The 16,052-nt window shown below is 44.0% G+C and overlaps 1 protein-coding gene across 3 annotated transcripts in view; it reads right to left on the bottom strand.

Annotated features, from left to right (window-relative positions):
- The window catches only part of DDHD2 (DDHD domain containing 2), a 123,132-nt gene that overhangs the window by 55,511 nt on the left and 51,569 nt on the right, over positions 1 to 16,052 (bottom strand). For 2 of the 3 annotated variants that reach the window (XM_071212647.1, XM_058289848.2), the window contains exons 3-5: positions 13,891 to 14,145; positions 8,389 to 8,601; positions 5,728 to 5,982 (exon numbers count right to left, since the gene is read on the bottom strand). In XM_071212647.1, coding sequence (XP_071068748.1) covers positions 5,728 to 5,785 — 58 coding nt within the window. In that variant the 5' untranslated portion in view covers positions 5,786 to 5,982; positions 8,389 to 8,601; positions 13,891 to 14,145. The remainder of the gene's footprint in view (positions 1 to 5,727; positions 5,983 to 8,388; positions 8,602 to 13,890; positions 14,146 to 16,052) is intronic. The other variant, XM_058289844.2, reaches the window with a different exon arrangement.

The following is a 16,052-nucleotide window of genomic DNA, read 5'->3' as shown; positions in this document are numbered from 1 at the left end:
ACCATTATTTAGCAAGAAGAAAACATCAAGAAGTGGTCATTAATAAAGATAAAAGATAGAAACTATTATAACCACAAACAAGGCCAGAATCCCATAAAGGAATACAGACTACAGAATAATTCCTAGAAGTTAAAGTATAACAGATGAAGTGCAAAACTTCAAGAGTTGGAATATAAAGTTAAGTATATCTCTCACAAAGTAGGGCAAAAATGAAAAAAAAAAAAGAAAGAAAGAAAAGAAAACATAAGAGAAAAAAAAAGAAAATGAAAAACCAGTCTAGGAGGTTTACAATAGAAATAATAGGAATTTTAGAAGTTAACAGAGTAGATTAGGGTGAGAAAGGGGAAGATAAACAAATAAAAACAAAATAAAGAAAATTTCACAGGACTTAAGGGCATGAGCTTCCAGCAAAATATATGAAAACAGACCCACACCAAAGCTACACTGTTGTGAAATATTAGAACAGAGAGGGCAAAAATATCCAACAGTGGAAAAAATTGTGTTTTATACAAAGGATCATTAATCAGAATGGCATACACTTCTCCAAAGCAATTCTGGAAACTAGAAGACAATAAAGGAATGCCTTCAAAATTCTTAAGATAACATATACAACCTGGAATTCTAAACCCAGAAACTATCAGTCCAGTGGTGGGGTAGAACAGACATTTCTGAATATGCAAGTTCTCAAAAAATTATTTTCCATGCTCCCTTTCACAGGAAGCTACTGGAGAACACACCTACAAAAATGAGGGAATAAACTAAGAAAGAAAAAGACATATGAAATAGAAAACAGGAAACCAATAGAGGAGGCAAAGGGAAGCTCCAGGATGAGTGGAAGATCCCAGGACAACAGTATGCACCAGGCATATATCAGTCCCCCAGTCAGAAGGCTCCAGAAGAGAGCGCTTCACAATTTTGAGATTGATAATATACCTCAAATGTCTGAGCATTCTGAAAGAAGAGAGAGACAACTGATGAGGGTTTGAGGTCAAATTCATCATTAAGGACACAAGCAAACAAAACAGGACAAATCATTAATTCCAGGAAAAACAAGAAGTTCAGGGCAGGAAAAGTAATCACAATTTACTACATGGCTGAGCTCTGATTAACATTCAGAGAGTCATAATAATGTACAACAAAATTTCCAAATAACTATAATCAGGAAGTTGAGGGATGGGAATGAGATTTGTGTATGTATGATGGGGAAACAGAGATACCTAAACCTTTATTTTCTTTAGTAGAAAATAGCAGAAAATGCCCAAAATTGATAAATAAAAAAAGCAATACAATTGTATTATTTAAAATTATTGAGATAAGTTTTTTTAAAAGACTTATTTGAAAGTGGTTACCTCTGGAGAAAGAAAAATGGGGGTGGGAGCAGGAGAATACTGCTTTTCATAGAACTGACTTTAAATTCACAACTTTCATAGAATTATTTGAGTCTTTAAACTCATAACTTTTTTTGTAAACGTAAGAAAAAGAAAACCTCCAGTCATCAACTATCTCCAAAAAGTTTTTTTAAAAAATGCCCATTTAACCTATATTTGACTTTTTCTTTTTATCTGCCAACCTTTAACAGTAGTATTTACATAAGCCAGCCAAATAACTGCTTTCAAAACCCCATTTTTGAAAGCATTTAAAAGAATTCCACACCAACAATGTAAAGATAAACACAATCCTTCCCCAGATACTTCATTAGGTCTTATATATTTAAATATTTATATTGGCATTTATATTTGGAACAATAGTGGCTTATTATAAAGAAAACATAGTTGTATTTATCATGCCAGTCTAGATAACTTTATTCAAGATTTTGACAAAAATGATCCCCAAAATAATATAAAAAAATTTAAGACTACATGTTAAATTTCAAGAAAATTTCAAACTCAGTCTGGAATAAATAATTAAGTCAAAAGTTGAACCAATTCTACAATTCATAAATACTATTTCCTCTTAAATTCATTATATTTTTTGAGACAGGTTACTAACCTAGTTTTCCTTGCTTTGATACTGGTATTTGGAATCATTTTAACATGGTTTACATCTGCAAGTTCTAGAGCTGTACTTATCCTAAATATTATAATTGAAAATATAAATGAAGAAGAGACAACTGTTCCTTACAGAAGAATTCCAATTAACAAATATAGAAGAAATGAGAGAAATAAAAATCACCATTAGGACACAACAGTAGTAAATGCCACAAGCAAAATCTACCAGTGGGTACTAAAATCAGTGGGCTACAGTTTAAGCAGAAACAAGACATTTGCATAGTCACATAGGATTTCCCCCAAAATATTTAGTAGTTACAAAGGAAAACATAGTAAGTTTACAGTATAGAATCCTAACAGACATCACTGTAGCCTAGTGATCAAGGTTAACAACACCAAAAATACATTACAACACCATGTACCCACTGATAAGATGCACTATCACAGACTGGAGGACACTACGGAGATATGACAACTAAATGCAAGATGGGATCCTGGACTGGATCCTAGAACAGTAAAGGACATTAGTAAAAAGACTAATAAAATCTCTACTTTTTAAATTCTCTACTTTAGTTTATAGTACATCAAGGTTAACATCATAATTTCGACAAATGTTCTAGGGTTATATAAGGGGAAGTGGGGGAAGGGTATACTGGAACTCATTTTTACAACTCTTCTATCAGTCTAAAATTATCTCAAACTTTAAAAAAAAACTGTTACACACATATATATGTGCATAATGTATATGTGTGTATATATTTATATATTTTTATATATATATGGAAATTTGTATCTTGGGCACTCAATAAGTTAAATACTACTGTTCTTCCCTGAATTAGTCATTTTCTCACTGGTTTATGATAACTTATCTTTAAGGTCTCCCCCTTCTAAAGTTTTAGTTTCAAGTACAATTTTCTAATTTTCACAGAAAAGACTTTAGTAAGCATCCCCATATTAAACCAAAAATTAAAATCCTAGAATAAAATTATCAATTATCATCATGTTGTCTCAGAAAATCAGTCTCCCAACTACAAAACCAAGCCAATATTTTCACATTTCTTCTCATCACATAATGTGTATGTATTGGTTTTGTTTTATCTATTGGGGGTGGAGGGCGCGGGGCAGATGGCTGAGAAATTTATCACCACTAATAGGCTTGGTTACCTAAAAAAAAAAACATTATCTTAAAAAACAGCAGTTTTTCTAATAACAGATACTGTATACCAGAACCTACCTCAGATGTAAAAAGTAAGTTATTTACATAAATCTCTTTATATAACAGCATTAGAGCTACCCAAAGCAAGCTAAGATTATTCCGATATGTCTTTCTTAAATTTGGCTCTGAAGTGACTGTTATCAATGACAATAAACATATTTTTATAAAACAGGCAATTCCATCTATGCAATTTACTCTAAGGAAATAAAGATAAACATGAAATCTACCAGTAAACGATGAAAATAATTTCCTACTCTAGATATGGCTGATTCATTCCCTGAGCATGAATCCCTTTTTACACTCATTGTTTCTGACTATAAACTGAGCTGAAATCTGCTCAGAGGGATCTTAAAGGTGAAACTAATGTTTTAGATGGAGAATGGTATTATTTAGGGAGAAAATCATATTTATTACTTCTTGTAATCATTGTTTATATTCACTGTGGCATTTAATTTTTCATCTGTATCTATCACAGTGCTCTTTAAAGCATCAGCAGTAGTGAAAAGAGAGTTACACTTGGAAAAAAAAAAGGGTAGTTTTACACATTTCCATTTCTGTCAATACCATTTCCAAATTTACTTCCACTACCACCAGGAAAGCAGAACTGGAAAAACTCTAACCTAATGATGATCTATACAAAAAGGGAGACAAACAATTTACAGATCAGTAAATCACTACACATCACAATATATTCAAGTTGTGAAAAGATTTAAATTCATTCAGAATTGCCATACTGTCTGGCTGTCAATATAGTCTCTTGAATAATTATATTAAACATATTACTACAAAATGTACCAAGAAGTAAAGAATACTATATTATGAACTGCAAATAACAAAACAAGAAGTCCAAGAAGGCTAAAGTCCAAGCTGTAATTTACACACAAATTGTATATTGAAAGTAGTCACAATGTACAAAAATTTGACAAGTAATCCAGCTGTTTAAAAAAACAGAGCCTGTTTGATCAGATAATACCCGGTCTCTCTGGTAGGTTTCTGATAAGCCTGTTACAGAAGATTCCCTCCTGCTCATAAGCAGCAGCTTGCACCTATCCATAAATTTCTTCAGAAAGAGTGAATCTACTTGGCAATATTGATAATTCCAGAGTTTCCTATTACATTCACTGGTCTGAAAACTGCAAACAATTCATAACTGAAATGTTCTTCCAAGTCCTTTGTTAGTCTTCAGAGTTTTAAATCAAAGGAAATTTGGAATGTATTGCTTCTTGTCATCGACAGCCATTTCAATAAGAGGGTAATAAACCAAAATCAAGTTCTTTGGTCACATTAGTAACAGGCTTCCACTTCGTTCTAAATCCTTTCATAATCCTTTTTTTTCCAGTTTTTCCAATATGGCCTGGATCTTACAAACAGCCTCTTTCCTGGCCTGCCGGACAGAGTCCTGGCCCCCAGTTTCAACTGAATCCAGTTCCAAAAGTTCCTTGGTTAGCATCTCTTCCAGAAGCCAGTATGCTTTATCTGTCTTTTTTCCTACAAACTCTTCTACTTCTTGCTCAAGATACTGGACCTTCTCTAGCACGTGTATGATTTTTTTAATACTTGGAGGAGTACTTTCATCTGAAGATAAACACTCTTCAGGATGATTACTTTGATCTTGATTGCTAGAATTTTCAGTGGTGGCATTACCATACAGCTGGGGCTCAGCACTATACTGGACTTGGGAATCCAACAGACCTGAATTATCATTGTTTATTGTCCCCGAAGACTCGTACTGATGGACAGTGCAAGGAAAGTTGTGCCGGTTCCTGCCTTGATTCGACTGGCTATAGGGATATGAGGAATCCTTAAGAATGGGAGAGCAAAGAGGGGGAAAAAACTGTTTTAATGGGGCTCAAACGACATCGAATTTGTTAGCCCATATCTTTTTAGCTGGTCACAATGACACATAAAAATATTCCCCAGCAATAACACTAATCCCTCCCTCCTTAATCATTTGAGAAAGCTACAGCACAAAAAAGATACAAGGGAGTTCCCTGCCAAGTGAAAGGCAGAAAATTGCTGAGGATAATGGCTGGAATCTGCCCTGAGGCAGATCATCATCATAAACACCTCACAATCTATGCGATGACTTAATAGGAGTTAGACAGTTTTTCCCCTAGAGTTAGAACTTCAAGACAGATCTTGAAAAGCAACCTAGCTACAAGCATTTGACAATCAAGTCTACAATTTAATTTAAAATTAAAACTAATTTAATCATGTAATTTAAAATAGAAGCTAATACTATTGATACTTCACAGTTTTTGTCTTTTGTCTACAGATCATTTGAGGTAGCAAAATGCAATCTTTGATTGTGTTTAACATTGAGATAGTATTACAACCAATAGAAAAAGAACACTTTCCTGTCTTTTAGAAAATGGAACTAGGCTGAGATAAAGCTACAAGTAGTAGTCATCAATTTTTTGCAATTAGTCCCCATTTGAAACAGACCAATGCTGAATAGAGAGTATTCCATATAGTACTCTCTTAATTTCCCATCAAAGGAAAGATGTTTAGAAGGTCTCCTACCTTGGACTGCTGGGGTGGTGGTGAAGGTGGCAGCTGAGGAGAACCACTGCTGGTCCATGATGAAGTACTTTCAGTCATGTAGAGATTCCCAGGTGGTGCAGAGGATGCAGCTGAAGGCCAGGGGTAACGGGTTCCCATTCCATAAGCAGCAGGAGAAGCCCATGTGTCCTCCTGTGGTCGTACAGTCGGTCCTGATTGTGGAACACTACGATTACCATCTCCATAAGGATAATGGGGCAAGTTCATCCCATGGTTCTAGACAGAGAAGGAAAGAAATATGCTGGTCATTTCTAAAATAAAACTAATAGAGACAGACTCTGAAATGCTTCCTTGTGGCAAACTAAGTTGCTTCTGTGAGACCCTGACGGAAGTTCAAGGAGAACTTTGAATGCTGATGGTTGAAAACGACTGTCGCCATCATGTCTGGCTGAGGAGCCTTGTAAATTACATAGTACCCACAGAAATTTGTTGAGTATGTAAGGGGATGAAAGCAACTGTGACCATTTGGAACACAGCCTGCTCTAAATACACAATGAGACATTTAATCACGAGCTGTACTAATTAGACATGCTTATGATTAACCAGAAAAACAGGGAAGTGGAATTGGCCTAACTGACAGAGCATCCACCTACCACATGGGAGGTCCAGGGTTCAAACCCAGGGCCTCCTGACCCATGTGATGAGCTGGCCCACACAAAGCGCTGATGTGCACAAGGAGTGCTGTGCCACGCCGGGGTGTCCCCCGTGTAGAGGAGCCCCACGCACAAGGAGTGTGCCCCGTAAGGAGATTCATTCGCCCAGTGTGAAAAAAAAAGTGCAGCCTGACCAGGAATGGTGCCGCACACACAGAGAGCTAACACAGCAAGATGACTCAACAAAATGCGAGAATACAAGCGAACACAGAAGAACACACAGAGAATGGACACAAAGAGCAGACAACTGGGGTGGGGGAGGGGAGAGAAGTAAATAAAAAATAAATCTTTAAAAAAAACCAGGAAAATAGATTCATGAGTTATGATTCATTGTTAATTCTGCATCAAGGCTAGAAACAGGGAAATATATATGCAGGGAGGAAAACAAATTTAAAAAGCTGCTTCTTTGAGCATACAATGGTATGTATGTGTGTACTTTCTTCACGTGTCTGAGTTTTGCTGGACAAGACTCTTCCCACTTCTGAACCCCAATATTTCCTTTCTGCTCAGCGTATACCTTAACTGCCATTGGGCTAAATTATGCCAACTATAGTTAATCAGTTGCAAGAATGTCACCAGGCTTAAAATAATTTGGTTCCAAAGATACTATGTGCAGATTTAGTGACAGTCAGAAGGGCCTGAAATTCTATGGTTGAAGCAAAGATAAATCGTTTCCATAGATATTATAAATAAGAAGCACAAATAAAGATATTAGAATTTCTCTTGAAGTGAACAAAAGAAATAAATGTGACATCATTCATAAAAAATTTAAAAAATATAAGCCTAACAGCACTAAAAAGGCTAAGATAACTTTCAACACTTCTGAATTTTAAGTATTTCTTCCAGTATAAACATTTGTATGATTATGACATCTTAAGATACCCTCAGCCAAAATCTGCTTACTGAACTACCAGCTACAAGCAAGAAAGCCATCAACATATAATTAGTCCCTGCCTTCCCAGTCACCACTAAAATAATCACTGAACATTGAGGTTGCGGCTCGCTGGGTGAGGAGTCCGCAGAGGGGCCGCAGGCAAGTAACGACGAGGGGAAGAACCCACACGGAGACGAGGCTGATGGCGCAGGTCTGATTTAATGAGGAAGTGCTGGACAGTATAAGCCCGAGGGAACGGGGGTGGGGCTAGCATGGGGTGAGAGCGGATTGGTGCGCACGGGCAGAATACCCTTATATGGCCAGGAGATGCAGCGCTGCAGACTAGTGGGTGGAGACGGGGCAGAGGTGGGCCGGCGAGGGGGCGTAGCCGGGGGCAATGTGAGGGCGGAGTCACCCGTACCAGGCGGAGGGCGTAGTCACCCATTCCCACCACCCCTCCCGGGCAGCTGTGGCACCTTACAGCTGCCCCGGGCTGGCCACAGAGGTTAACCATACCTCGGCCTGCTTCCTCTCCTCATCTCCCCCTTCTTTCTTATTTAAGGACAACGCTGTGGCGGCGATAAGCCGGTTTTGATTACACAGGTGGGAGAGGGCCAAGAGCGTGCGCTTAATAGCAATAGCTATGAGAATGCCTAATAGTACCATGCCGTAGAACAGCACGTTAGCAAGTTGGAATAGACTCGCAAACGTTTGGGCTAGCTGGGTAAGGAGGTTGGCAGAGACTATAGGGACGGCAATGTTTTGCAGGGTGGTTATATGGGTTTGGAGGGAGTGGGTGGTAGCTCGGGAACGGGAGTTTCGGAACATGTAGGGGTAGGTTACCGGGCAGTTGCGGGTGGTGAAAAGGAGCGCATCAGGGGGAGGCTCAACAGAGACGTTAAGTGGGGCTTGCCGGGGTAGAATGCGAGGATCGCACGGGAGGCTGAGGTTGCAGGAGGAGTGAAGGATGCGGGGGAAGAGAGGGCTGGATGGTGTGAGAAAGAGGAATCCGGGGGGCCGTTGGACGGCGGCCCAGAGCTCCATGCCTTGACCTGTGGTGGCAAGCGAGAGCATGATTATAAGCAGGGGTATTACGCCTTGGGGTTTTTCAGCGATGTGTTGCTGCGCCTTGGCTTGGTGGTAGAGTTTGATGATCGTGTCTAGATCATCCTTCTCCTCCATCGATGCTTGTTTCAGTCGGTGACACAGGGCTCTCATGCGGCGGCGTTCTTTCCTCGTGGTTGGCCGCTGTGGAGGTGGCTGGTGTAACGTTTCAGCCCGGGATCCAGATTGGCTGGGAGGCATCTTCTGGAAAGACACAAGCAAAAACTCTCCCTTGGGTGAGGAGGGGGCTGGGCCCTCTCCAGACATTTGTTTCTGGATCCTTCCAGTGGACCATCGGCATGGGTGTGGGCAAACAGGATGGTCCCCAGTGTTTGTGGATGGCCGAGAGGCCCTTGCCGTCAAATGTGAGGAAGTTAAGGTGGATGAGACATGCTGTGATGATCTCATCTGGAGTGTGGTGGGGATGGGTTTCCCTCTCCTTTTGTATTAGAGTTTTCAGGCGATGGTGTGTGTTTTCAATGATGGCTTGTCCCTGAGGGTTGTATGGGATGCTAAAGTGGTGTGTGATGTTGTAAGTCTGAAGAAATAAGTAAAAGCTATTACTGTGGTAGGCAGGCCCGTTGTCAGTTTTTAGGTCCCAGGGGACGCCCATGAACAGGATGGCCTGTCTCAGGGCCTTGATGGAGTATTTGGCGGACTCCCCTAGGAGGGCGGCCACATAGGTGAGATGGGAGTATGTGTCTATAATGACGTGGACATACTTAAGCCTCCCGAAAGAGGGGACGTGCGTAACGTCCATTTGCCATCTGGAGTTGGGCTTTAGGCCTCTGGGGTTGACCCCCTAGGGCTGCAATGGCCCAAGTGGAAGGAAAGGCGTGCATGTTTTGCATGCACGCACCAGGTGCTTCCAAGTTTCTATAGGCAAGTCTGGCAGCAGGTGCTTTAGTGAGGCTGCCGAGAAATGGAACCTGGCATGCAGGGATTTTGCTTGATTTATGTGGTCTCCCGCCGCGGTAAGGGCATGGACGGAGACGGCGCGGTCTGCCAGCTCATTGCCTGCAGCCAGGGATCCCAGTAGGGATGTGTGGCTTCTGATGTGAGCAATGTACCATGGCTTTTATCTGCCCTCCAGCAGCTGCTTCAGAGTGGAGAGCGCTGCATCGAGGGGTGTGTTCTCCGGAAAGAAGGTGGCATGGGCGATAGTTTTGCAGACCTGCATTGTGTATAGGCTGTCCGTGAAAATATTTACGGGTTGGTCTGCGAAGGCATGGAGGCAGGCGATGACTGCTGAAAGCTCGCCTGCCTGTACGGAGTCTGGGTTAGTGAAGACCTGTTTTATTGGGAGTTTCTTGTGCCTGGCGTATGCAACAAACGCGAACTTATCTTTGGAGGCATCCATGAATGCCGTAGTACAGTGTGGCAGCGGAGTGGAGCTGGGAAAGGGGTGGTGCTGCCAAGCCAAGGGTAGGTGGATTAGACCTTGGAGGAGCTTATGAGCGGGGTAATGATTATCAAAGGCCCCAGAATATCGCTCCAGAAGTGTCTGCATGGACGTGTTCTCCTGTATGAGGTAATTGGTATCCTTTGCTGTGAGAGGCCAGATGATGGAAGCTGGCTGGGTATTGTAAGTGTGAAGGCAGAGTGTAAGGAGGTCGTGTGCCAAGTTGATATAGGCTTGGATGGCCGGGTATATTTTTGGAAGCCGGCTCTTAGCGAGGTGTAGCCATTGGAGAGGGCCCTCCTGCCAGAGGACACCGGTGGGTGTCCCTGGGGTATGGAGTACGAGGGCAAGTATGGGCTTGTCGGGTTTGTGTCTCTGCAGTGACATGGTGGCGATTGCCTCGTTGACGCGTTTCAAGGCAGCCTGGGCTGCTGGAGTGACCTTGATGTGCTGGCTCGCTATAGCTGTTGGCGGGCATGGTCTCTTTAGGAGGGAGAACAGGGGCTCGAGCTGCGCCGTAGTGACAGGAATGGCTGTGCGCACCCAGTTAATGTTCCCGCACAGCTGCTGCAGCTCGGCCATTGTTAAGCTGTTAGGGATATGTATCTGTGGTGATGTGGGTTGCACATGTGATGTAATACGAAACCCTAGGAAAGTGAAGGGTGGAGCATGTTGTACCTTTTCTCTGCTGACAGTTAGGCCTAGAGCCAGTAGGTTTGTGAGAAGCTTGGTCATAGTGGTTTGTAAGTGCTCCTCGTGTGGGTGTACGAGAAGAATGTCATCCATGTAATGGAGGATGTATGCCTGATCTCTCAATGGCTCAATTGCAAAGTTGACGTAGTTTTGGCAGATGGTGGGACTGTTGCGCATTCCCTGTGGAAGGACGCGCCATTGGTACCGGGGGCTGGCCCCCTTGTGATTACCCAGAGGTACTGTGAAGGCGAATTTGTGCCTGTCTGTGGGATGCAGTGGGATGGAGAAGAAACAGTCCTTAATGTCTAGTATGAGGATGTGGTAATGCGCCGGGATGGCCAATGGATGGGGTAGGCCAGGCTGCAGCGAGCCCATGGGGATTATGTGCTTGTTGATCTCTCGGAGATCGTGGAGGAATCTGTAAGTACCTTTGGCCTTTTTGTGGATAACAAAAACCGGCGAGTTATAGGGGCTGGTGGAGGGCTCTATGTGCCCTTTCTCTAATTGCTCCTGTACTAACTTTGCCAGAGCTTCGAGTTTGTGGGGCGGTAGAGGCCATTGCTCGACCCATATAGGCTCCTCTGTGTCCCACTGCAGGGGAGCGGGCTCGGGCGGTGTGCCGGGAGCAATGGCCCATCCTATTGGGGGGGAACCGTGGTAATAATGGCCCCGCTCTAAGAGAGGACATCTCTCCCCCAAAGGATGGTGGGCAGCTATGGAAGGAAGAGGGGCCAGAAAATGCCTGTATGCCCCTCCTCGTCCTCCCAGGTTATGGGGTTTCTGGCTTGCTTGGAGGGTGCTCCCCCCGTGGCGCCTTGCACGGGGGGGGCCGTCCATTAGGTCCCAAAATTTTGCATAGCAAAAGCGGAAGCAGGTAACTTCTGCCCCCGAGTCCAGTGTACCATGAAACCATTGCTCATCTATTTTCAACGCCATGGTGGGCCTGTCTTTGCCGATGGGAAGCGCCCACATTAGGGTTTTAGCAGTGGGTGGGCGGCCTCTTGGTAGCGGGGCTGAGGCTTGCCCCCTCTGGAGTTTAAAGGCTTGCCTGATTTATCGGTTTTTGCGCGGCAATCTCGGGCCCAATGATATCCGCGTTTGCATTTTGGGCATGGCGTGGAGGGTTTATCACGCCCCCCTTTGCTAGGGGGGGGTGCAGCAGTAGGGCACTCCCAAGCGAAGTGGCCGGGTTGGTCGCACCTGTAGCAGGGGCCACTGCTAACTGCCAGGGCCTGGGCCAGCGAATTGGCCAGAGTGGTGGCGAGGACTTGTGTAGTTTGGTCTAGGTCCTTGCATGCAAGGATCCAATCATAGATGTCCCCTTCCCTTAGGGGCCCAATGGCATTCTTACATATGGAGTTTGCTCCGTCTAAAATGAGCTCTTTGGCGAGGGCCGTCCGGGCCTGCTTGTTCTCTACCTTACGGGCGCAGGCTTCCTGGACCCTAGAGACAAATGTGGCGAAGTCCTCATCCTTTCTTTGAATTAGCTTAGTAAATTTCTCTGTTTTTATTGCGGAGCATTGATGGAAGGCCTTAAGGGCGACAGCGCGCACTTGATCCCAGTACACTGCTGGGGCCTGGCCATATACGGCTGGATTGGCATATGCTCCCGTGCCTAGGAAACAGTCCGTGTGTAGCGGAATGCCATTTTGCCTGTTGGTTTCACCCTGAAGCTCGGCCTGGTCCTGATAGTGTGCTCTCCAGTTCACAAATTGTCCCGGGGTTAAGATTGCGCGAGCCAAATTAAACCAATCCTGGGGAATGTTTAGGTTAATTGAAATGTTGTCTAACAATTGCTGCGCGTAAGGGCTACGTAGCCCGTCCTCCCTGACCGCTTCTCTGAGCCGTTTAAGTTCAGCGTGGTCATGGGGGTACCAGGGCAGGGGCCTTTGCGGAGTGCGCATTAGGTTTAGGGGGTAGACCTGAGGCCCCGCGGCAGTGTGGGCCTCCTGGGGTGATTGGTCCCATTGCCTGTTATAGGCTCGGGTTTCACAGAGAGTCTGGAAGTAAACTACCGCAGCGCCTGCTCCGCCCCCGGGGTCCCCAAAGTGGAAAGAGGCAGACCTAGGCGGGGCGAGCGTAGCGCTCATTGCCATTAGTGGCGAGCCTTGGTAAGGCGGCGCTGTTGGAGGCTGCGAAAATGGGTTGGTTGAGGGCAGCGCGGGCGGCAGCGGCCTGGGTGGCGCGGAGGCGCCTCCCTTGCACTCCGGGCTGTCCTCCGTATAGGCAGGAGGGGCATCCGGGTAAGTATTTTGCGCGGCGGTGGGCTGTGCGCCATTTTGGATTTCAGGCGGAAATGGAGGCCGCCGGTCGCCATTTTTTGCGTCGCTCGGAGAAGAAGGCGGAAGTTCGCCATTTTGTGCTTCGAGCGGAAAAGAAGGCGGAAGTTCGCCATCTTGGTGGCTGTCCTCGGGCTCCGGCGGAGTCGCGGCATCGAGGGCATTATTGAGCTGGGCGACAAGAGACTCGGAGTCGTCGCCTGACTCCCCTCGGCCCTGCTCGCAGGAAAAGACTGCGGGGGGCGCGCTGCCTTGAAGGCAGGAGCGGATGGCAATGAGCGTAGGGATGAGGCCAGGTGGGAAGCACTTGTGCTCGTGCTCCGTGGCGGCCGACACACGGTCGATAAGCAACCGGTATGTGTTGGGATCCCAAAGGTTGGCTGTAGACAGCCAGGGGTTGAAAGGGACTAAGAGGTTCCAGTAGTGCTGTAGCTGTTGAACTGAAACCTTGCAGCTGTGGCACTCAAGGAGCGCAGCAAGCGCCCGAACCTGCGGGGCTTGGTGGCGAGTGAGTGAAGCTCCCATGCCGGGCCACGGGGTTACTTACCTGGGCGGAGATTCTCAGCTTGCCCTTGCCCCACGTTGGGCGCCAGCTGAGGTTGCGGCTCGCTGGGTGAGGAGTCCGCAGAGGGGCCGCAGGCAAGTAACGACGAGGGGAAGAACCCACACGGAGACGAGGCTGATGGCGCAGGTCTGATTTAATGAGGAAGTGCTTGACAATATAAGCCCGAGGGAAGGGGGTGGGGCTAGCATGGGGTGAGAGCGGATTGGTGCGCACAGGCAGAATACCCTTATATGGCCAGGAGATGCAGCGCTGCAGACTACTGGGTGGAGACGGGGCAGAGGTGGGCCGGCGAGGGGGCATAGCCGGGGGCAATGTGAGGGCGGAGTCACCCGTACCAGGTGGAGGGCGTAGTCACCCATTCCCGCCACCCCTCCCGGGCAGCTGTGGCACCTTACAGCTGCCCCGGGCTGGCCACAGAGGTTAACCATACCTCGGCCTGCTTCCTCTCCTCAGAACATCTAAAATGTTTTCCTAAATCAGCATTACTATAAATAGATACCTTTCCATTGTTTACAATTCAAGAGGCACTGGTTTTCCAATGGAAAACTGCTTACCTGTGAAGCAGGATATGCCGAAACCTGCCCCCTAAGAGGGGGTGCTTCAGTCTGGCAATCCTGTTGAGGATATATCCAACGAGAAACTGGAGTTGGGCTGTTGCCAGGTGAATGGTAAGTGCTTGGAACTTCTGTGGAGTAATTGGTCTGAGTATATCCAGGTGCATAATATGCCCCAGAGTATGAGGCAGTATTTGCTCCAGGGCCAGGAGGGTATGGTGGAACATAAGCTCCATTTGTATAAGAATTCAAACTCTAGGAGAAAAACAAAACAAAACAACAGTTGATAGAAAAAGATGAATGAGTTAGAGGGTCAGAATCCCAACTTAATGCCCAACCTTGAAAACTATGGGAAGAAAACACATCAATAATTAGTGAAAACATTAACTACCTAAGCAATCTTTGCAGCATTCTTTCTGTCATATAACACAATCAAATGTCAAATTTTAAACTCAGGGTATGTCATAACAATGGGAAAGTAAATTTTGTAGTTGTTTTACTATTTAATTTTATTTTGGGAAAGTAAATTATGGTGAGAGATGAAATGAAAATGATGAAGCAATGGCCTTAGAGCAAAGCAAACTTTTTCAAAAATACACCTAACAGAGAAGCGGCTGTGGCTCAATCAGTTGGGCTCCCGTTTACCATATGGGAGGCCCTGGGTTCACGTGTTGGGGCCTCCTTGTGAAGGCAGGCTCACTCACAAGCCATGGGGATCGCCGGCCCGCAAACGCTTCCGAGTGTGGCCCCACCTGAAGCACCACGGAGTGCCGCCGCCCACAAGCACTGCAGAGAGCTGACTCAGCAAGGTGACCCAACAAAATGGGATACAAGTGAAAAACACAGAAGAGCGTGCAGCGAATGGACACAGAGAACAGACAACAAGCTGCAAGGGGGGGAAATAAATGAAAATAAATACAGACAAAAAAAATATATATATATACCTAACAAAAAGAGATCTTTACCCATAAACTAAAAAGGGGATTCTGAGAAATCTGGGAGAATGGTTAGAGAAAGAAAAACAAAAAGCAAAAAACCATGATATAATAGAAAGAACCAAGAGTGCAGAGACGTCTTGACCTACCTCTGACATAGGCTTTGTATTTAACATCATGAGCTGCAGTTTCTCCATCAAGAAAATGGGGATCATAAATTTATTTTGCAGGGTTATTGTGAAAATTTTTAAAATGATGTAAAATTTTTAGCATATTGTCTAGCACACAGTATGCTCAATAAATGGTATTTATTTTTATCACTGTTGTTAATATTATGATGACAGGGCCAAGAAATGAACCCAGATGTGACTCCAAAGCCATGTTCTTTATACTATACCATCTGCTTCTAAATTAATACCAAGAATAGACAACAGAAGACAAATTCATCATATATTGCTTATTGTAATTTTTAATCCCCTATCCAGAGTATTGACCCCAGAATCTTTAATTGCTTGTATTTTTAAATTAAAGTTAATAGATCAAAAGGAACATTACATTAAAGACCCCAGAATCTTTACTTTAAATATTCAAACAAGATTAAAGCTAAATCCTGAAGTATAATTTAAATGACTGCCTAAACATTTTTATTAATTTCTACGTTATCTTTTAAAAATAGTAAAAGAACAAAAATCAAGCTTTCCGCTATTTGTCTCTAAGTTTATGTAATCTTTCTGACTTTAGGTAGAAGAACAAGTGCCAACTTCATGAAAAAAGAATCCTGATAACTTGCACAGCTGTTAATGACTGAAGAAAATGAAATTCAAATTTTGTTCCTAATCTAACACATCAAAAGGTGAGATGGATGGAAATGGGAGAGAAGTCATTTATTATGTGGAAAAAAATTAAATCCTTGATCATATTTTTGTGGTAAGAGGACAAAAAATATGCAAGATCAAGTGAAATGGAAAAACCAGCCTTGCACTCCCTGAGCAGAGAGGTAAGGAGCCACCTCTTTGTTACAACCACTAAAGGCTGTTAAGGTCTTTGTCCTATAGGTTGCTGTGCCTAAACAAAGAACCCCTGAATACAGTACACATGGCTAGAGATTTCTTATAAAGATAAAATCTCATTCAACTTAATAAATCTTTTCTTAAGTTATTATTCAACTTAAGAAATCTTTTCTAAGGAAATAATTCAAACTAGAATTATTATTCAACTTAAGAAATC

The sequence above is a fragment of the Dasypus novemcinctus genome, chromosome 29 (assembly GCF_030445035.2).
Source record: "Dasypus novemcinctus isolate mDasNov1 chromosome 29, mDasNov1.1.hap2, whole genome shotgun sequence".
Lineage (NCBI taxonomy): Eukaryota > Metazoa > Chordata > Mammalia > Cingulata > Dasypodidae > Dasypus > Dasypus novemcinctus.
The sequence above is the reverse complement of the archived record's forward strand: the minus strand, read 5'-3'. Positions and strand labels throughout refer to the sequence as shown.